The sequence below is a fragment of the Arachis hypogaea genome, chromosome 13 (genome assembly GCF_003086295.3).
Source record: "Arachis hypogaea cultivar Tifrunner chromosome 13, arahy.Tifrunner.gnm2.J5K5, whole genome shotgun sequence".
Taxonomy (NCBI): domain Eukaryota; kingdom Viridiplantae; phylum Streptophyta; class Magnoliopsida; order Fabales; family Fabaceae; genus Arachis; species Arachis hypogaea.
The window spans coordinates 12,760,910-12,783,515 of NC_092048.1; the positions used below are offsets into that span (position 1 = coordinate 12,760,910).

The window sequence follows — 22,606 nt, forward strand, 5'->3', positions numbered from 1 at the left end:
CCCATTGTGCGAAAGGTCGAGTAGTCGTCAGAGAGTTTAGCTCGGAGGCCGGTGCCTTGTGGAAGTTGGCGTTTTGTTGACACTTTATGCATTTTTTGACAAATTCCTTTGAGTCCTTCATCATTGTCGGCCAGTAGTATCCTGCTCGGATGAGCTTCCTTGCTAGTAGGGGTGTTCAAAACTGATCCAATCCGAACAAAACCGACCAACCGAACCAAAAAAACCGATAATTAAACAAACCGAAAACCAAAAAAACCGAAAAAATAATTTTTTTGCAGTTTTTTTATGGTTCGGTTCGGTTTTCGGTTTTGTTATAAAAAATCCTAACCGAACCGAACCGAACCGGTATTATTAAAAAACCTAATATAAAAGTGGCCTTCCTCCACAATTCCTCCTAATCTAGACGCAGCCACCCCTCACCTACCAGGAACCCTAACTCCTCAAGCTCTCTCTCAGTCTCTAGCGTTGTGTCTCAACGCCGGACCTCCTCTTTCTTCTCCGCCATCGACGTCGCCGGACAGCACCATCACGGTAGTGCAGTCCTCTCCTCTCCCTCTCCCTTCCTCGTAGGCTCGTAGCGTTCCTCTCTGTCCCTCATCCTCGACGGCTCCACACACCACCGCTCCAACAGCCGTCTCCTCCACGAACCAACAGCCGTCGTCGTCCTCAACAAACCGCAGCAACACGCACCAGACGCAGTCGAAGCTGCTGCCGTTCATCGCCCGTCTCTCCGTCGTTGAAGTCGTGTCACTGTCCAGTCTCTTCTTCTCTGTCATTGAAGCAGTGTTGTCCTTCCATCTCAGGTTATTTTTTTTTGTTCTGATTCTATTTATTTTTTTAATTCTGGTTTAGTCTTCTTATGGATTCAGATTTTATTTTTTTTATTCTGAACTTTTTTATCTGTTTTTATTTAGGGTAATTCTGGTTTAGGGTTGGTTCTGAATTTTTGTTTATTCAATGTTAATGCAGGAGAGGGGAAGGTGAAAGAGGAAGAATTTGTGGAATTAGTGCACCACATGAAAACTGTGGAATTAGTTTGGCTGTATTTATGATTTAGTTTGGTTCTATATCTTGATTCAGTTTGGAATTGGGGCACCATTTTTGCAATTTTTTGGAATTAGTTTGGTTGTGTATCTTGATTTTCTTGATTCAGTTCAGGTTGATTATTGTTCTATTTGTGTTTCTGCTGTTTTTGCAACATTTGTTAATGATTTTAATTCGTTGTGCTTCTGCTAATTTGTTAGAAATTTGAGTCAAATTGATCATTGTGCTACTGCTGTTTTTGCAAAATTGTTAATTATTTTAGTTTGTTGTGTTTCTGCTCATTTGTTAGTGATCTCTGTGTTAGGTTGACTATTGTTATTTGTTAGTGACTGTGAAATGGTATAATGGCTTTTATTTGAATTAGTTAAATAAACCGAACAAACCGATTTTAATTGGTTTGGTTTGGTTCGGATGATCTTGGAAAATAAACCGAACCAAATCGAACCGCAATTTTGATAAACGATCGGATCGGATGACTTTTTCTCAAATAACCGAACCAAACCGCACCGCGAACACCCCTACTTGCTAGGGCTTTACCCCCGATGTGGTGTCCGCAACACCCCTCGTGGACTTCTCTGAGCACGTAGTCCGTCTGGTCGGGGTGCAAACACTTCAATAGGGGCTGGCTGAGTCCCTTTTTGAATAGTTGTCCCTGTATGATTGCGTATCTGGCCGCCTCCCTTCTTAAGGCTTTGGCTGCTTTCTCATCTTCAGGCAACTTGCCGAGTTCCAGGAAGTTGGTGATGGGGTCTAGCCATGAGGGGCTCGACTTCGTCAAGTGGAGGGCGACCGTCGGTTCCTTCACCATGCCTTGGATAAGGGACCGGTTACCCGACCCTGGCTTTGTGCTCGCCAGCTTAGACAGGAGGTCTGCTCGTGTGTTCCTTTCTCTTGGGACGTGTTGGACGATGACCTCCTGGAACTGACTCGTTATTTCTTTAACCTTTTCCAAGTATTTTTGCAGGAGGGGGTCCCGGGCTTGGTAGCTTCCGTTCACCTGCGAGGTGACAACTTGTGAGTCGCTGCATACTTCGACCTTTGTCGCTCCGACTTCCCGAGCTAGTATTAGTCCGCCCAAGAGAGCTTCATATTCTGCTTGGTTATTCGACACTGGAAACTCGAACTTAGTCAATTGCTCATAGATGACCCCTGCGGGGCTTTCTAAGATGACCCTGCTCCCCCGGACGTTTAGTTGGAGGCCCCGTCAACGTGGAGCCTCCACCGTGTGCCCGTTTCCTCGGGGGGGTCCCCCGTCACCTCTACCAGAAAGTCTGCCATTGCCTGGGCTTTGATTGCATGTCGGGGTTCATATTGTAGGTCGTATTGGGAGAGCTCGATGGCCCAGGTCATCATCCTACCGGCCAAGTCAGGTTTTTGCAGTACTTGGCGAATCGCCTGATCCGTCCTCACGACTATACGATGGCTCTGGAAGTATTGTCTTAACCTTCGGGAAGAGACTAGGAGCGCCAGCGCCAGTTTTTCCAGCTTGCTGTATTTCAATTCTGGTCCTTGGAGGACCCTGCTCACGAAGTAAACGGGTTGTTGGGTCTTCCCTTCTTCTCTGACGAGTACTGTGGCAAGTGCTTCCTCGGTTACTGATAAGTAGAGGTAGAGTGGTTCTCCGGCCTTGGGTTTTTCGAGGACCGGTGGTGCCGCTAAGATCTGCTTGAAGTGGTTGAATGCCTCTTCGCATGCTGGGGTCCATTCGAACGTCATTCCTTTTTTCATTAGATTGAAGAAAGGCAGAGCTCTTGCTGCTGACGCGCCGAGGAATCGGGATAAAGCCGTTGACCTCCCGGCAAGTCGTTGGACGTCTTTGATACAACCCGGGCTCTTCATCTGGAGAACTGCTCGACACTTCTCTGGGTTGGCTTCTACTCCTCTTTGAGTAATCATGAATCCCAGGAACTTTCCGACCTCCATGGCAAACGCGCACTTGAGCGGATTAAGCCTCATGCCGTGTTGCCGTAGGGAGGAAAAAACGCCATCAAGATCGCTCAGGAGGTCGTCGGGTCGTGTGGTCTTTGCGAGTATGTCATCCACGTAGACTTCTACTGTTTTGCCTATAAGTTCACTGAATATCCTATTCATCAGCCTTTGGTACGTGGCCCCAGCGTTTTTCAGACCAAAAGGCATTACCTTGTAACAATAGGTTCCTCCTGGCGTTATGAACGCCGTTTTTTCCTCGTCGGGTCGGTGCATCGGTATCTGATTGTATCCTGAGTAGGCATCCATGAAGCTCAGATACCGGTACCCCGCCGCTGCGTCGACGAGTGCGTCGATGTTAGGTAGGGGGTAGCAATCCTTGGGACACGCCTTGTTCAGGTCAGAGTAGTCCACGCACATTCTCCATCTCCCATTGTGCTTTTTAACCAGGACCACGTTCGACAACCAGGTCGAGTAGTCCAGTTCTCGGATGAATCCTGCTTCTAGGAGGCTGGCCGTCTGCCTGGCTACCTCTTCTGCCCTTTCTTGCGACATTTTTCTCCTCCTCTAGGCCACTGGCTTGGTTCCCGCCTTAACGGCCAGGTGATGCAATATGAGCTGGGGATCTATTCCGGGCATATCGGCAGGCGTCCAGGCAAAGAGGTCGGCATTAGCCCTGATCATTTCCATCAAAGGCTCCTTCATCTCGTGGGGGAGGTTCCTGTTTATGAATGTGAACTTATCGTCTTCCTCACCGACCCTGAACTTTTCCAGGTCTCCTTCTGGCTCTGGTCTGGGTTTGTCGTCTATCCTGGCATCCAGGTCAGCAAGGAAGACCCCAGATGCTTCTTTGGATTTTTTCCTGAGAGAAAGACTAGCGTGGTCGCAAGCGACCGCCGTTTCCAAGTCGCCTTTGATGGATCCTACGGATCCGTCATCGGTGACAAACTTCATCACCAGCAGCTTTGTACTAATGGCTGCCCCCAGGTCATTGATGGTTTTTCTCCCCAGAATGATGTTATAGGCCGTGGAGTCTCGTAATATTACGAAGTCCGCCATGACTGTTCGTCGTTTTTTCCCCTGTCCTACAGAGGTCGGGAGTGAGATGATTCCATCCGGCTTGATGAAGTGGTCCCCCAACCCTACCACACCGTGCTGGTGGGTCGTCAGGTCGGCGTCCCTTAGTCCCAGGGCATCGAAAACGTTTCGAAACATGATGTTCGAGTCTGCCCCCGTATCTACCAGGATTCGTTTGACAAGGCCCGTTCCGACCCTGGCCGTGATGACCATGGGCGGACTTTCCGGTGCCTCGTCAAACCATTGGTCCTCTGGGCCGAAGGAGATGGGTGGGATACCTCGGGAACTTCTAACAGTCGAGGTGGAGACTGCTAGGACTTTGGCGTCTTTTTTCTGTACTGACTTTGACCTTGGGGCGGTATTTCTGGCCGTTACCACGTTTACCACTGTAAGGCCGTGGTCGTCACCCTCTGGTTCCTGCCGTCGCCTTATTGACCGGGATCTGTCTTCGCTATCGTGGTCTCGGTTGCGTCTCCTTGGTTCCCGGATAAGGTGGGAGAAGTCGACAAGTTTTCCGTCCCTGATAGCTTGTTCCAGGGCGTCTTTCAGGTCGAAGCAGTCTTGGGTCTTGTGTCCGTAACCCTTGTGGTACTCGCAGTAGAGGTTCTTGTTTCCTCCCGTCCTGTCCTTCAGAGGTCGGGGCTTTGACAGTATCCCCTTTTCCGCTATCTGTTGGTAAACTTCGGTGATTGGTGCCGTGAGGGGGGTATAATTGGTGAACTTTCCAACTCAGGGGAACGGTTTGGGTGTTTTACTCAGGCCGTCGTCCCTGGCGTGTTCCTTTGGTCTTTCTCTACCTTCATAGTACCGTGCTTGGTTGTAGGCGGGCTGCCGTTTATTGGCAGCCACGACCTGGCTGACTTCTTCGTCATTGATGTACTCTTTGGCCACGCACTGGATCTCTTGCATTGTCCAAACGGGCTTTGTGGTAAGGTGTTTCCTGAAGTCCTCATTCGAGAGCCCGTTCGTCAAGCACAGGCTTGCCACCGAATCCGTTAGACCGTCAATTTCCAAGCACTCGTCATTGAAACGGTCTAGGTATTTCCTGGTCGGCTCTCCGGGTCTCTGTGTCACCCCTAGCAAATTGATTGGGTGTTTGGCTTTGACAATCCTGGTCGTAAATTGAGCCAAAAAGGCGTGGCTGATGTTGGAGAATTGAGTCACCGAGCCCCGCGGGAGGTTGTTGAACCACCGTATCGCTGGGCCCGCTAAGGTGACCGGGAAGGCGCGACATCTGACCTCGTCTCCCACCCCTTCCAGGTTCATCCTGGCCTCAAAGGCCGTCAAGTGTTCCAGGGGATCTTGTGTTCCATCATACTTCATGTCCGTTGGCTTGTCGAAGTGTTTCGGCAGCCGGACCTCGAGTACGGAACGGTGGAAAGGGGTCGCTCCTATTATCACTGGTCCCCGGGTAGTTCTCCCCGGCTCGTCATTCTCCCGACGGGCGTCCTCTTCGCCTCTGTTCGACGCACGCCGTCTCTCGTGTCGGGCGTAAATGACGGGGTCCCGGCTTCTTCTTCTGGCTCGTCCCCGTCCCCCCGTGCCCTCCGACTCGTATTGGGGGCTGGGTGAGCGCCTTGAGCGGCTCCTTGAACGGGAGCGGGTGGGGCTCTGCTCCGGGGTGTGTTGGTCGCGTTCTCTTTCGGCTAGCCGGCGTTCCAAGTCTTGCATCCTATGGCGCAACTCTTGCATTATCCTGGCGTGGTTGTCGCCAGTTCCTCCGAAGGGGCGTCTTTCGTGAGTCTGCATCGTGTCCCTTGGAGGTGACCTCTGCTGTTGTCGAGTTTCTGTCGAAACGGCGCCTCCCCCAAGCACAGGAGGCGCGGCCTCGCTGCCGGTCCCAGTCTGGACTAGTACGAAGTCCATGGACGAGATTCCCCACAGACGGCGCCAATGTTCGGTGTATCGGTTACCGGACGGTTCGGGTCAGGATCATGGGTGAAGGAAGGGGCTCGTCTGGTCACAGTCTCCCAGTCCGAGGGCGCGAGGTCCCGAGCACTTCGTGTGAGGGGGGTGCCACCTGCAAAAACACTCCGACGCTCTTGTCAGAATACGTGTAGTCAGAATGAAGGTGGTGTAGGGATGTGACGTACCTCGGGGGAAGAGCCAGTCTTCCCCTTATATACACGTCAGTATTGGGCCCCTCTGGAGGGCAGGCCCATACTCCCAAAGACGCTGTCCTATAGCTGCGAGAGAACCGTACGGGACGCGTGTCCGGGTCGGGTGGAGCTCGGGTCGGGTTGACCCGCGGGAATCCAGGGCGGTAACAGATTCATTGTCCCACTAAAAACTTCACCCTAAAACAATTGGCTTAATATTCCATCTTTATTAGTCTATTTTGTTTGTCACTCAATTAAAGTAACTGTTGGCTTTTCAAAAAGAAACTCAGAAAGATTGGAATGTAATGTTGGTGTGAAAAGAAATATAGGGATGCTGAAATGATAGTATTTACAGGAATTTTGGGTCCCAACCATAATTGATTGCTACAACGTTGAAGTCATAAAAGTGGAATTGTATTTAGTACTTAGCGTGCCTGAACTCCAACACTGAGACACCAAACTCAGCGTTTGTTTGCTGTCGAGCTCTACCAGAAATATGGATACGGTGTTATGCGTACAACGTTTATTTTATAAAACATAAATTTATAAAAGATATAATTACATACATTTATACATTAAAAATATGTAATTTGTCTTTTTAAAATAGTAAGATACAAATTTTTAAAAGTGGACATATATTCATAGTAAATTTTTAGATAATTTTTTTAATCAATTTATAAAATTTTTAAATCTACCATTATCTCTACTTTATTCCTTCTCACATTTACACTCTCATCTTTTTCATTTTTTATCTTTTTTAAACTATTTTATCTTTCTGAATTCATGCCTCTACAAAAATTATTGTCGCTCCTTGCCAAAATTATTGTCGTTCCTTTTTCTTTTATGAGTGATTCTAATGCATTAATGTAGATCTTTCACTAAAGAGAATCCTTAAAAAAGAGGGTTAAATTACCTATAATTCATAATTGGACTCCACTTTAAGAATTTAAATACTGAATTTTTAAAAAATTCATACGAGAACCGGACCTCGCTCCAATGTTGGGGGTTCACAAAATTGGATATGGGCCCATCGAACAAAAGAGTTTATAGACACGTACGCATACGCGTGTACGCACGAGCGCGCCTAATAAAGATATAATAAAAAAATTCTTTTATAAAAATATTTATAGATAAAACAATTAAATGTTCAGATTTATTTAAAAAAGTATTTGTGTAAATTTTGAAATTAAAATTTTTTTTATTTATTAAGAAATTTTTTAATTAAAATGTATATTCACTCTCAACATATAATTTAATATAAGGAATATTTTTTTTAGTTAAATCTAATATTTTATTTATTTTAAGTGTAATTTAACTATTTTTATGAATAAAAATTTCTTCAATTAAAAAATATTGAGACCGTCTAAGACTTAGTTTGGTAAAGTTTTTTGAAGAGGTGTTTGTGCTTTTTAAAAGCTTAAACTCCTCATTTTGTGTTTGATAAATTAAAAAGACCATGTGTTTATTCTTGCAGCTTTTAAAAGATTGGGGTACTTTTGAAAGCACCTAAAATAGAGCTTTTTAAAGTTGACTTGTGCTTTTCAAAATTTAAAAGTCTAATATAACCTCATATTTAACTAATTTTCAAATTTAATTATTACATTTATGTCTATTATAATATTTTTAAATTTTAAAAGCTATTTTACCAAACACAATTGATGTTGTTTGTGTTTATTAAAAGCTATTTTTTATTTGATTTACCAAACATAAATATTATAACTTTTAAAAAATTATTTTTTAAAAATTAATTTTTATAAATTACTTTTAAAAAATAAAAATTTTACCAAACTAAGCCTAAAACAACCTGACAAGGTTACTTTGAGAGTTTGAGTACTCTGCCACACTTTTCAGCCATTAGATGTGGTTAAAAAAAAATGAATTTTATGATGTCTTTTATTTTATTGTAGTGTATAAATTGTTTAATTTATTTTTAAAAATTAAAATTAAAATATTTAAAATAAAAATAAAATATTTAAAATTTATTAAATATTATATATTTATTTTTTAATAAATTAGGCACAATATAATACACACCATAATATTTATCTAAAAAAAAAATCTAAGAGTGATATAAAAATAGGGTAACTGATAAGGAGCAGAAAAAATCTTGGAGCTAACTAATATTGTATTTAATATGTAATATAAAAAAATTTAAACTTTTTAAAAATAGAAACAATAAAATTTAATTAAAAAATATTTAAAATTCAAAGTTAACAAAATTTAAGATCTTATTTAACAACTTATTATAATATTAAAAGAAATTAATTATTATAGTGTTAGTTTGTTAATATTTCTCCAAATATAAATTATACGTCAAATAAAACACTATTAATTATTTATGTAAATTTTTTTACATCCAAAAAATGAAATTCATAATATAATATGAAGAAGGAAAATTTGTTTCTTCTTGGCCTACCCATGACAAAAATGTTTCCTATACGCACCATATTTGTTCTTCTATATTCACATTCACATCAACATGCCATAACGTAATTAATAATAACTACGCCTTCTTTTCTTCTTATTATTATAAATTCAAAGAAATCATCATTTCCCAAACACAGCCTTCTTACTTTCCCTCCTTCATCCTTCTTCTCTTCTTCAACAATGGAGTCTAATAATCGTTGGATTCTCAAATATGTATTATTAATGATTATGTGTGTTAAATGTTTAAGCGCTGATGCGACTTTAGAGGACGTGATAAGAAAGAGTTCAAGAGTGCACAGAAACTTCACAGCATTATCAGAATTCAGAACGATAAATAGAAGAGTGTTGCCAGATTGCTCTGCTTCCAGCCCTAATTTGAAGTTGATGGTGAATGTCAGTTCCTCCAATTCAAGTTTGTCGGATGATGAGTTCATCACAGTAACCGTCTCCGGCGTTTCTAGACCCTCCAATGGAGATTGGGTCGCCATGATCTCACCTTCCAATTCTAAGTAAGAATTTATTCTGCATAAATATCTTCCATATTAATCATCCTCAGTTTATTAAAATAAATATAAAAAAGAGAATACAAATCATGTTTTTTATATACAATAATCTATTGGCCAATATATCAATGAGTTACAGTTTAAATGGCATCGTCTTCCCAAACTTTTAGTAAAAAAAAAAAAATCTATTGGCCAATATACTCCAATCCATGACAATTAGTTGATTTGTCAGATTAGAGATTAAAAAAAAGTGAAAGATGTTTTATATTTATAAAAATTATTTTAGTGATCATAAATTTATTTTTTTTAATTAAAAATTTTTTTCTGTTACTTAACACGTGGGTATTTAATTTGTCTAAAAATTAAGAAAGATATTTTTTATTTTTGTATTAAATAGTTAAAAAATTAGATGTTATAAAACACACTTTTATATATATATATATATATATATATATATGAGTTTAATTTTAATATACTGATACTTTAAATGAATTTATACCATAACTTAAATAAATTTATACTTCCTCTTCTATATATCATACTTGTATTTTCTTTTTTATAAAATTAATTACTTTACACTTTATATTGCACTGACTTTGATATTTAATTTATAATAGTAATAATAAACTGATAAAGTGATGTTTGAATTCATTTATAGTGCAACACTTTTTGCTTTGTTTGTTATCATGAATAATGTTTCATTTCTCACTTTTGCATTGAAGTGTTAAATGGTTGTACACGAAATAAAGTGTTAGTTATTACTCTTTTTTGTTTTCCTCTCATGACATATATATGATTGATGGGATCTAAATTAAAGTTAAACTTTACTATTATTGCTCACACACAACTCATGCACTGACATGCATATATTATGTTCATTCGAATAATAATTAACAAGAAGTTGATCATGTTTCATTCATAATTAATATTATATATACGTTATGTATGTGCAGTGTTAACACTTGTCTTCATAGCGAGTTATACTATGTACAAACTGGTGATATTGCCAAACTTCCACTACTTTGCCATTACCCTGTTAAGGTACATACCTTGTTAAATTAATAGTTTCATTTTATTTTATTTTATTTTAATTAATTAATTATGGTCCTGCTTGACTTTTGGTGCAATATGGTTTCCTTTCTTTTCGAGGTTTTTTGAGCGATTTTATTTATGTAATGTCCTGTCCTGTATAATATAAGATATAGTAATAGTAATAATAATAATAATAATAATAATAATAATAATAATAAATGGAAGCAACGATGTGGGTTCATATTCTAGAGCATGCCTTATAAATGCCATACCTGTTATTTTCTGTTGGGTATAAGGTGCAAAACTTGCGTTTCTAATTAAGTATATGTATGATTTATTATTATATATATTGTTAGTTTGTCATATGATGAAAATAATAAAGCTTGGTTGTATAGAAATTATCATCAGCATATTAATTAATAGATTAATTGTCTTTAATTAGTCAATGGTTTTATTATAATAATCTTAAGCGGAGAGATTAATTAGTTAAGTTCGTCATCCTTGCTTTGCATGTATTTTTCACCGAAATCAGAACTTAAGATATAATAATAATTTTTTCAATGTATTGCTGGTATGTTATTTTTTAATGAAATTAATTATGACCATGTAATGTTTTTTTCTTATTCTTATTGAAGTAAGGATAATGTTCATTCCGTTAGTCCATTGATTTTTAATAGTATTAAGTATGTGTTGGGTCGGAGAATTTTCATCCAACTCAAAACTTTAAGATGTCAAGTTAATAGATTTCTCATTTTATAAACTTCTCACTCTTTTTTACTTTCTTTAATGTAAGACTAATTTCAACACTCCTTACACTTACGACATTAACAGTATGCTATATTAATAAGTTGGCTACATTAATTTATTAGTAATTTATATATTTTTTTTCTTTCTTTCCTTTCTCTATCTCGGAAGCTTAAGTTTGACTTGTTAACACCAGTGATAATTAAGGCTACAACACTAAAAATGTTCATACTTATACATGCATAAGATAGAGATGGTTTTGAATTTGGCAACGTGCAACCATACATACACCATGTGCATTGTTTTCATGTATGAGAATAAAGTGTGTACATAACTTAGACGCCTTCTTTTTCATTCATATATAAGCTTCTTCTAATTCAATCCACACACGTACATACATCAGCTACCATAATTTTTTGCAGTTGTTCCTTTCTTATCCATCACCATCCATTATCTAATCATGTGTATATTGAGGGAATATTCTTCAACTCATAACATGAAATTGTGTAAGAGTTTTTTTTATGTGAATTTTTTTATAGCTTTTATTTTTTTAATTGATTTTATGCTAATAAAATTCTTTTTTTTGAGGTCAACAAAAATCAAACTCTATAAATTCTTAACTCATATAAATTCTGATATCATATTATGATATAATTTTTTTAAAATCTTAAATTGATAAGAATAGATACATAAGTGATTATATTTTTAACATATATAAAATATTATTAGAATAGAAATTATATTTAAAAATATATAAAATAATATATATAAATATAATTAAATTAATGATTAATTTTAATATACATATAATATTTTTTATTGATATATATGAACTGTATATATTATGTAATTATTATAATATTTTATGAAATGTAATATATGTTATATGGCCAGCATAATTTTTTTTGTCAATATATAACTAACAATATTTAAAAATATTTATTAAAAGTATAATATTGTCTTATTAGATTAAAAGTATTGAGTTACTAACTAAATTAAAAGTACTAGCTAATATAAATTAAAATTATTGACTTTTAAACTTTTTTTATGAATAATGTGTGTGGATTTTATTTAAAATAAATTGATATTTATTTATTTTAATAATGATAAATAGAAAATGAATCGACTTAATATATATTTTACATTTAATACGTCTACATATAATAGAGTTCATATTTTCAAAGTCTCTAGCTATATATATAATAGATCCATGAGCTATTTTGAATTTTTTTTCTTCACAATCTAAAATTGGCTCATTTTCGTTCACACTTTATGAGCCACTACAAAGTACAAAGCCTTGTAAACTAAATCTTAATAAAAAAATAATTTTTAAATGTTTTAATAAATATTAAAAAATACATGTAAGTCTTTTTTACAGGTTATTTATTAGAAGAATAATATATAATTAAAATATATATCATTCTAATAGGAATGAGAGGTATAGGTAAATAAATGTTCTCTTTAAATTCTTGACGTGGGTACGAGCGAGCAGCTGTTTCTTCTTCTTCAACTAAATTAATTACTCCACCGGCATTAACATTTAATAATGTTAAATTAATTAAGAATAATTTCATGGTTTTGCTTGCCCAAATTTTCATTCATTGTGGTGTTTATCAGCAAGGTCCTAAATTATCCTCTTACATTTATACATTGGGGAATATCTAGCTAGCTAGGGAAATTATTAAGGCAAAAAAAAAAAAAAAAATGGATGCCAATGTTTTGATATCTCTTAACTAAGACATTGTCAAAGGGACGTTACGTTCACGCAATGTTTTAATATCTTGTTGAAAGCTCCGACCCAAAATTATAATGGTATATTGAGATGGAATATAATTTTAGATGCTCCTAGCTAGCACAAATAAAAGCCACTACATTGTATATATTATTTAAATGTTAACTATTACGAAACTAAAACTATATTTAAAGTTATAATAAGAATTATTCATTTTAATTATTTATTTGTGCATAATGGGAATGGAAAAAGCATATTCCTCTTCGTGTATATATATATATATATATACTTTGAAGTGTATAATAACTAGGTTCATTCGCATATTGAGAAGGATCTTGGGAACATGTATTATATATAATAATTTTGGGAATTTCTTCTAAATCACCCCACCCCAAAGAAAAGAAAAGGGAATTGCATATATATATATCGATGTATAACACAGTAATCAACATCGTTTTTTTTTTTTTTGAACGAACTAAGTATATGCAATATCAGTACACACAGTGACTAACGAATAAATAATATTAATACTTATTTTATTTTATTTTTTATCAAATAATTTAGAGATTCGGTCCGGCAAAATTCTTAATTATTATCAACCTGACACAGTGACATGCAAATTCTTAATTATTATTCTTAAGGAATAATTCATATTTATCAACTTCATATAGGTTAAGTCCGGCAAAATTATTCTTTGTTATTAACATGTCATATTCTTAAGTAAAATGAAAAGTGGGAGTAAGCATTCAGGTTTTTATTCATCACCTGATATTTTATAATTAAATTAATTTTTTAACAGTTTCAATTAACATAATCATCACGTCATGAAATTAGATAATCAGGTCATAAGTCATAACACTTCTATAAAAAACAATTTAATGTTTTTTAATATAAATTTTATAAATCTAAACTGTTTATTATCTAATACCCTTGTTAGATGTAACGACACTAGTAATGGAATTAGTGATATCTAGAGTGAATTTTATTATAATGTTTTATACATTTAATACGTTACATTTGTTTCCATACTAAAATCTATGTTATCTATTAATGAATAATAATGAATGAATATTATGTGTTTTCCCACTTAAAATTAAGAAATTTATATGATGTTATTATTTTTTATGTAGGCACAAGTTATGTCAAATGATCCAAATTACCTTAATTGCAAGAGCAAAGCATGCAGTGGTTCAATAAAATTCCACGTCATCAACATTAGAACAGACATCGAATTTGTGTTCTTCACTGGTGGATTCTTGACCCCATGCTTTGTTGGAAGGTCAAAACCTTTGACTTTTTCTAATCCTAAGAGGCCTCTCTATGGCCACCTCTCATCCACTGATTCTACTTCAACTTCTGTATGTAACCAAAAACTAGACTTTAATTCATTAATTGATTAATCTTTTGTTCCTTAATTTTACATTAATGATTGGTGTTGCAGATGAGATTAACATGGGTTAGTGGAGATAATCAACCTCAACAAGTTCAATATGCAAATGGGAAATCAGCTACCTCAGTGATCACTACATTTTCACAAGATGATATGTGCTGTGAGTATTACTTAATTATTTATACCTAATCATAATTATATATTATGTATTTGTTCAAATCAACAAACACTGTTTCCATTTGATAGCTTCAGCATTGCTTCCAAGTCCTGCTAAGGATTTTGGATGGCATGACCCTGGATACATCCATTCAGCAGTTATGACAGGACTTAGTCCTTCAACCACCTTCAACTACAGATACGGAAGGTATTAAGAATTTAATTTTGATAGATTCACTTAGCAAAAATAACTAACTAATTTGTGTTGGTCGAGTGGTTAGCTCACTAGTCCGTTTAAGCAGCTGTCAAGATTTTGAATTTCACTTTATATATGCAATAATTTATTGACTAATAACAAACCCTTAAATAGAGTTTCAATTTACGATGGATTAGTCGTAAAACAAAATAATTGAACAAAAATAACTACTTTTTATATTGGCCGTGTAAATATCTAAAACAACAAATGTAATAATTAGACAATTATGTAAAACGTTTTACTCCTTTTAGTGCATTAAAATTAAATCAATATATGTTTATGAACTTAATTCAATAGGTTTAGATTATATATATAGCTTGTGAAACTATTTGTATTGCAATACATTGTGACTATGCTATGATGATGCAGTGATTCTGTTGGTTGGAGTGAACAAATCAAGTTTTTAACTCCACCTGCTGGAGGATCAGATGAACTAAGATTCATTACATATGGTGATATGGGAAAAACTCCTCTTGATGATTCACAAGAACATTACATTCAGGTAATTTTTTTGACAAAACTACTAGCATATACACAGAACAATAATACCAACAACATCATCATTCATTTCATTATCTTGATCTAGTTCATTTTTCATTCATAGCCAGGAGCACTTTCAGTTATTTCAGCTATAGATGAAGAAGTGAAATCTGAGAATGTAGACTCAGTGTTTCACATTGGAGACATAAGCTATGCCACTGGTTTTCTAGCAGAATGGGATTTCTTCCTTAGCCTTATTAATCCAGTAGCTTCCAGAGTTTCTTATATGACAGCAATTGGGAACCATGAGAGGTAGTATTATTGTTATTATTATTATCATTATATCATAATCATTAATGGAATTAAACTAGTGATGTTATCATTAATCACTAGGCTTATGGTCTATAATATACTTTATTATATACTCAGGGATTATGTGAATTCTGGTTCAGTATATATCACTCCTGATTCTGGTGGGGAATGTGGAGTAGCATATGAAACATATTTTCCAATGCCAACTTCAGCAAAGGATAAGCCTTGGTACTCTATTGAACAAGCAAGTGTTCATTTCACTGTTATATCAACTGAGCATGATTGGTCACAAAATTCTGAGCAGGTAAATTCGTAGAAGCTTTTTCATATTACTGACAATCTGACGTGTCAATAACACGTCAGTATATCATTGCCACATCAACATCTCTGATAATAGTATTAACTCTCAAGATATAATTGAGACATATTTAAAACATAAGAGAATAAATTAAAACAAATTAAACGTTAAAGAATATTTTTAAAATTTTTCAAAAACTTCAAGGACAAAAATATACTTTAATCTTTTTCTAATCATGTTCATATCTATGGTTTAATATTATAAGTTTTTTAATACATGTAATTTAACTGCACTATTTTTTGTAGTATGCATGGATGAAAAAGGACATGGCTTCAGTTAATAGACAAAAAACTCCATGGCTAATATTCATGGGGTGAGTTTGGTTTAGTTTAGTTTAAATCATAGGTTTATTCAATTTCACAGTATATATATTCATTGATTATAATATTTTTAAATGTTTACAGACATAGGCCAATGTATACCTCAGATCATTCATCTGCTGACAAGAATTTTGTTGCAGCTGTGGAGCCATTGTTATTAGCCAATAAGGTTAGTAGTTAGTACATCAAGTTTCATAGACTATAGAGACCCTTAAATTTTTTGTTCACTTTATATATTCATTCTTGGATTGAATTGAACCAGGTTGATTTGGTTCTTTTTGGGCATGTGCATAATTATGAGAGAACTTGTTCTGTATATCAAAACCAATGTAAAGCCATGCCCAAAAAGGATTCAAAAGGAGTTGATACATATGATCATAGAAATTACAGTGCTCCTGTGCATGTTGTTGTTGGCAATGCTGGCTTCACCTTAGACCAATTTCCAAGCAGTGTAAGTAATGATATCTTCATCACACTATGAACAACATTCATTAATTCATATATACATGACATATTTTTAATTGTGTATTTATAGGTGGATAACTGGAGTCTGATAAGGATTTCTGAATTTGGTTATTTGAGAGCACATGCTACTAGGAATGATTTGAGCTTAGAGGTTAGAATTTATTACACTGTTAATTTTAACATAGTTAACATCGTATTCTATGTTGTTATTCTATCATTTGCCTTTGGATTAAGTGCGAATTCCACGAATATGGAACTCACTCCCTATCCAAAGACGAATGAGTGTTATGTCGACTCAAAATACGATAATAACTATGTTCAATAAACATTTCTTTATATTTGGATACAATTATGTTGATTGTCATCTACTATATTCTCTGCAGCTTGTGACCGCGGATACGAAAGAAGTTAAGGACAGTTTCCATATTACCAAGTGAAAGCTCACTGAAAAATTCATATATACATAAAATGAAAGGAAAGACTAATATAGGTTGAGAAGTGTAGACACACACACAGAGATAGTATGAGTAGTGAAAATCAAAGAATAGTCTGAGTCAATTGCAGAACAAATGTTTTTTTTTTTTTTTTTCATTCTTAGTGTATAGTGCATGTGAAAATTCTCTCATATAGAGTTTTCTATTCAGAATACTGTTATCACTTGTTCAAATGTGGATGGAGACTCATATTAATGATAATTTCTTTTTCTTCATTTGGTCTTTGTTTATGTTTATTTCCCTTAACATAAGCAATTCTATTCCTTAAGAAAGAATGGTGAATTATGGATTGGATCTGCATAGTTTTACACCCCAATGCAAGTTTTATATAGAGATTTGTAAGATTATGAAAGAATCAATGGGGAAAAACCTCAAATTTCTAATTCTAATTAAATCCATAAGAACAAGGAAAATGTACCATGAATCCACTTTACATGGAAACTATGTCTACTCATTCAATATATACTCTTCACTTAGACTAAGTTTAACTAATGTGAGACTTAATTTTTCACACTTCAAATTCCAATACAGCAAACAAATAGTCAAATACTAATAGAAATAGAAATAGATGTACATGTTTCCATTTGAAATAATAATTAAAAAAAAATAACAATCCTAGATATGTTGCATGAGAAATTTTAGGTGCTGCACTAAACTATCCCACATCCATTTACAGTTACAAGTAATTTAATAATAAGAAGAGTAATAAATAGTTGGAATCAATAACAAATGAACAATGATATACATATGTAAGAAGATATGGTATTGTTCCATCTTATAAAGAAAGATTTAATCCTCTAAAACTCCATGCTGAAATGGAGAAAAGGGGTCTATCACCCCAACAAACAAGCAAGCAACCATGGCCTTCTCTAATCATATATTTGTGTCCATAGTTGTGCAAAACCTCCTTAGCATGCAACTTATCATTGTCTCTCAAAGGCAGCCTCACAAAACCGGCCAGATCGAGCCGCCGAATCCAATTCTCAAGCTTCTCATACCTCTCCTTTCTCTCAAACCCCTCAGATGCAATGATGTTCTTTATCTGCTCTCCAAGCAGCAAACTCTCAACTTTCTTCCTCTCCAAGGAAGTTCTTCGCACGGTCGAATCCAAGCAATCAAACAAAGCACTGTAGAAGTACAAAGCTTTCTCAACTCTCTCCACAAGACTGCATCCATTAAGATTAGTCTCTTGCTCAGTTATCACCATTAATTTCGGCTGCAGTTTGCGAAGATCTCTTAAAAATGCCTCCATCTTAGGTGAAGGATACAGAGGAGGAGGTGACAAAGCAGAGTTAGGACTTGAAATATATGAATTCATCATATCTCTTTCGAGCCACTCTGCGAAAGTTCTTCGGTTCATATGCACTGCTCTATGCAGATTAATCGTTGCAGCCGGGGAATTCCTCCCTAGAAGTTCATCATCTGTGGCTAGAAGGCGATGCAGCTGCAAGACAGAACAAATTGCAAGCGCCTCGCCTGTGCGAACCGGCAAACTATCAATGTCAAGATCTTCTAAAGTGCTAACTATAGGATTGAACTGCAAAGGAAAATCCAATTTCTCTGCTTCTCTTGTCAAACTAGCATTCATCTGATCTAAAACCTCTTTCTTATCATGAATGCTTGTGATTCTCAAATGAGGAGGTCCTTCAGGACGCTCATTCAATGTCATCAAGAGGTTAATCCATTGAACCGGCTCTGCACAATGCAGATCAATTATATGAACAATTTTTTCGCCTTCCATCGCTTTAACTATGACTTGATTTGCAGTCAAGTAAGCACATTTCAGAAATGGAAACAACTCATAGAAGTAGTTCTGGACAAGGATTTCTTCAGGAGCAGTTAATCTCTTTGAGGAGTTTAGAGCTTTGTCTACTCCTGGAAGATTCTTGACTATCTTGGAAGCCAGAGCTTCGCTGAAATAAGTCACCGTTCGCTGCGCTGCTGCGCCGTCCGGAGACAACTGGTGAGAGATGTATTCAAGTGCTATGTCTGCATTTTTTATGCTTCCTGATGCAACAAATTTGGCACATTCGTAAAGAAGATCAAATGGATTTAAGGTGTTGCTGTCTTCCAATCTCAGCTCCCTTATCCATTGGTATGGTGAACCTATTTTCCAGTTCACAACAGACTAAATTAGCAGATACCAAATAAAAAGAGTTTGATTGTCATGCACACTCAAGTAATTCGTGATCAGAGTTCAAAAGATCTAGATTTCGATCCTTGTTAACCTTAGAAAAAATTTTCGGTATTAGACAAATAAAAAGAAAAAAAATTTTCTATGTAAATTAAAATATTTATAAACAAAGAGACGTATTAAAAATATAATTATTCATATTGTACTAGATATTTAATACTCCGATCAAAGTAATATACATACCTGAGTCCATAAGGCAAGGGTAATATTTGGCAGAGAAAATTTTCTGACAGTAGCACCAAATTGTGATAATTTGAAGCGTTCTTGGCAAAGGCCAAAAACGCTTAAAAGGCTCCCACACAGTAACTAAATCACAAGTGCAAAGCGTAACAGTTGTGCCGCATTAGGACTTTATAGTAAAAAAAATGAAGTCCATCGAAATTGGAGCTCTAAAATGGAAGGATTTTCCTAGGTAGGGATAATGGACAACGGAAGAGGTTGATTTTGTTACACTTGAATTCTTGTCCTTATGCCACATAGGAATATGAGATTTGCGATTTGTGGAAATTGGATATCCCTACATGATTGATTAATCATCATCCATCAAGATGTAGATAGAGTAATGATATAAATCTTGAAAAAAATAGTTAGGATATTGTAGTCTTAGTTAACATCTTGTAATTATGTACATAATTTCTTTTTTATGTGTGAAGTTAAAATACAAAAATCTTATTTTTCTCTTATTCTCTCATTTTTTAGAAAATTCTGTATCATTGAAAAAAGAATGAAATATGTTTTATAAGAATTTTGTGATGTATTTTGATGAATGAGTAGGAGAACGAAAATATCTTTAAAATATTATAAAATGGAACAAAAATAACCAAAAATATTTTTAAGAATATATATTTAATGTTAGGTATTTTTATTGTATTTTAAAATATTTTGAGAAAATTTTTGTAATTAATAAAAGTGGGAGTCATTTTTGTTAGCGTTTTAATAATTTGGGTACGAATTGAAATTGGTAGTTTACTCTATACTAATTTATGGTACTTGATTAGTAATTATTCATGAAATATTTTTAAAGGATCAAATACAACAGTATTTATCTAAATGATGATACTACATGACCAAGTTATTTTTAAAATTAAGTTTAACAAAATTAGTCCAATAGTTTAAGGATTGATAACAAAAAATTTTAATTGAAAACCAAGAAAAGGAGAGACATAAGGGAAAAAAATTGTTGTAGTTAATTACAAAAATAACTTGTTTATTTACCATTTTTTCATCCAAAATTAAAATGAAATGTTTTTAATATATATTGAGATATGAATGAATGAAATTTAGATTCTCTAAATTTTAGATTTTCACTTTAGAAGATAAAGTAAGATTTTTTATTATTGAATATTTTTTCTCTTATATTTTTTTTTTCCCACCTATGAAATAAATGGTGATAGATCATACTTTATCCTCTAGAATGAAATTTAAAATTTAGAAGATCCAAATCCGAATGAACGATCATATAGCAATTAAAAAAGATATACAAGAATCGATTATATTATTTTTCTAATTGTCTTTATATATGGACTATTATTAGACAAAAGCATGCATGTCCAAACGGGCTTTGATTTTGCCTTAGTGTTTAAGGTTGAACATTGCTAAGAAAACCCTCGGAAGTGGCTCAAAAAGACAAAAATGTTCTAAGGATTCGTTGTTTGACACTGAAAAATGCCAAATGATGGTAGTTGCAATGTTAGTGTATTGGGCTATTTGCATGGCAACAATTAATATTCTTCTTAGTTCTAAGCACTTTCTTTGGAGTTATAACTTCTTCATAATCTATGGTAATGGCTAAGAAACTTCGTTCTTTCAAGGTCCCATAATAATTTAGTATTCAAAATTATTAGATAGAAGTAACAAAATTTCATTTTTCAATCTATTTAATTCTATATTTATTAAAACAGTGTAACTATGTATTCTTTAAATATTATTTTTTATTCAGTTTTTAGGATAAAGAGAAAATAAAAAGTAAATAAGTTTTTGAATAATTGGTACGTAAAAGTAGGTATTTAAATTAATTAAATAATAATAAATCTTTATTAAAATAAAAAGTTCAATTTTTTTATTAATAATAATAACGCCTTAAAGAGCACATATTAATTAAGCTCTAACTTTAGTTGTCTCGCTAGCTCTTTGTTTTACAGTTCGCTGTTTTTCGTTAAGCCATAATGCTACTTAATCAAATTAACCTTAAAAAGTAGAGATTATGCTACTACCTGAGCCTGAAATTTCACTTAAAAAAAAAAACAAGCCTAAGCAAAAGGACCACTAAGGGGCCAGCAATAACTGTAAACAAAATAAAAATAAAATAAAATAAAAAGGAGTCAACAAGAATTGTGATAAGCAAACGAACCATATCAAAGAATATTTTTACAATAATATCCTGGTAATATACTAATATTCTCGTTCGGTAACAATGCAATAATATTTTTTATTTATAAAAGTAACAATCTGAATTATCGCCGTTTCATCATTCAATAAGGTTATAAGCATTTTTTTATTTAAAAGCAGGTATGCAGTAATAGAGAGGAATACTTTTTGATGAGTGATATCACGCCATTGAAGCAGCACACAACCTTGCTTTTTAGGCATTATATCATCAATACACACTTACACATCTAATATTAAAAGGTTCTACTACTTTATCTATGTCAAGTTTTGAATCCAAATGCAACGTATTAAACTATTGGAAAATTATTAGGTGTATCAAAAATATCGGTGTTTCAGTTATTTTAACCGTTGATTTTAATTAATATATATTATATATATTTTTTATAATTAAGATCAACGGTTAAAACAACTGAAACACCGATATTTTCAATATAACTGAAACTCTTCCTAAACTATCAAGACTTAAGAGGCACAAGGTTTGCCACTTATTAAACTAAGTGACAGCTGCTACCAATTCTTATTCTGATGACATCATCATTTCTCCAATAATTGGGCTTTTTGTTCTATTTGGACATGCTACGCCTTAATCTTCTACAAAACTATATAGTGTTTCTATTTTGTGTTTTTGGTCTTAAGGAGCATATAGTTTAATGAACCATATATAAGTTATGTTATAGCCCATGTCCAAAAACCTAGTTTTGTTAAAGCCCATGTCCAAAAACCAATTTTATTAAAGGTCAACCACAAAAAACATCAGTCATACCTCACATGGCATTTGTTCTCTCTCCTGTCTTAGAAATTTCAAATTCGAGCCTCACTTGAGAGTTGAGATAATAGGAAAAAAAAAAAAATCTTAACCCAATTCGTGACAGAGGCATTGTATGAGTGGCAAGCATGAGTGTGTGTATGACCAAAAATTAAAATCACGACCTAAGTTAAGAAAAAAAAAATAGTCATGACAAAAAATGTAATTAATATGATAGAGAAGTGTCAATTTATCGTCTCTTTTTTGAAAATTAAAATTTTACTTAAAATTTAAGAGATAAATTAAAATCATAATATAATTTGAACTGTACAATTTTTTATTTAATAAAATTTTAAAATTAATTTATTTATTCAAAATTATAATGTTAATCTAAGTTTTTAGTTACCTTATTCTCTTCATACTATGGGCAAATATATAAAAAAAAAGTTAAAAAATCTGAACCC

At 34.5% G+C, this 22,606-nt stretch overlaps 2 protein-coding genes across 2 annotated transcripts; one reads left to right on the plus strand and one right to left on the minus strand.

Moving 5' to 3' along the window:
- The first annotated feature begins 8,555 nt into the window (after positions 1-8,555).
- Positions 8,556-17,030, plus strand: LOC112737294 (probable inactive purple acid phosphatase 27). The gene is made up of 13 exons (XM_025787130.3): positions 8,556-9,082; positions 10,030-10,117; positions 13,715-13,942; positions 14,026-14,134; positions 14,221-14,338; positions 14,756-14,888; positions 14,991-15,178; positions 15,296-15,482; positions 15,782-15,849; positions 15,941-16,025; positions 16,119-16,307; positions 16,392-16,472; positions 16,705-17,030. The coding sequence occupies exons 1-13, from the start codon at positions 8,754-8,756 to the stop codon at positions 16,756-16,758; spliced, it is 1,857 nt and encodes a 618-aa protein (XP_025642915.1). The 5' UTR covers positions 8,556-8,753; the 3' UTR covers positions 16,759-17,030.
- A 454-nt stretch (positions 17,031-17,484) lies between these two features.
- Positions 17,485-19,527, minus strand: LOC112737295 (GRAS family protein TF80). The gene is made up of 2 exons (XM_025787131.3): positions 19,193-19,527; positions 17,485-18,921 (listed from the first exon to the last, which is right to left on the minus strand). The coding sequence occupies exons 1-2, from the start codon at positions 19,200-19,202 to the stop codon at positions 17,591-17,593; spliced, it is 1,341 nt and encodes a 446-aa protein (XP_025642916.1). The 5' UTR covers positions 19,203-19,527; the 3' UTR covers positions 17,485-17,590.
- Between the last annotated feature and the right edge of the window lie 3,079 nt (positions 19,528-22,606).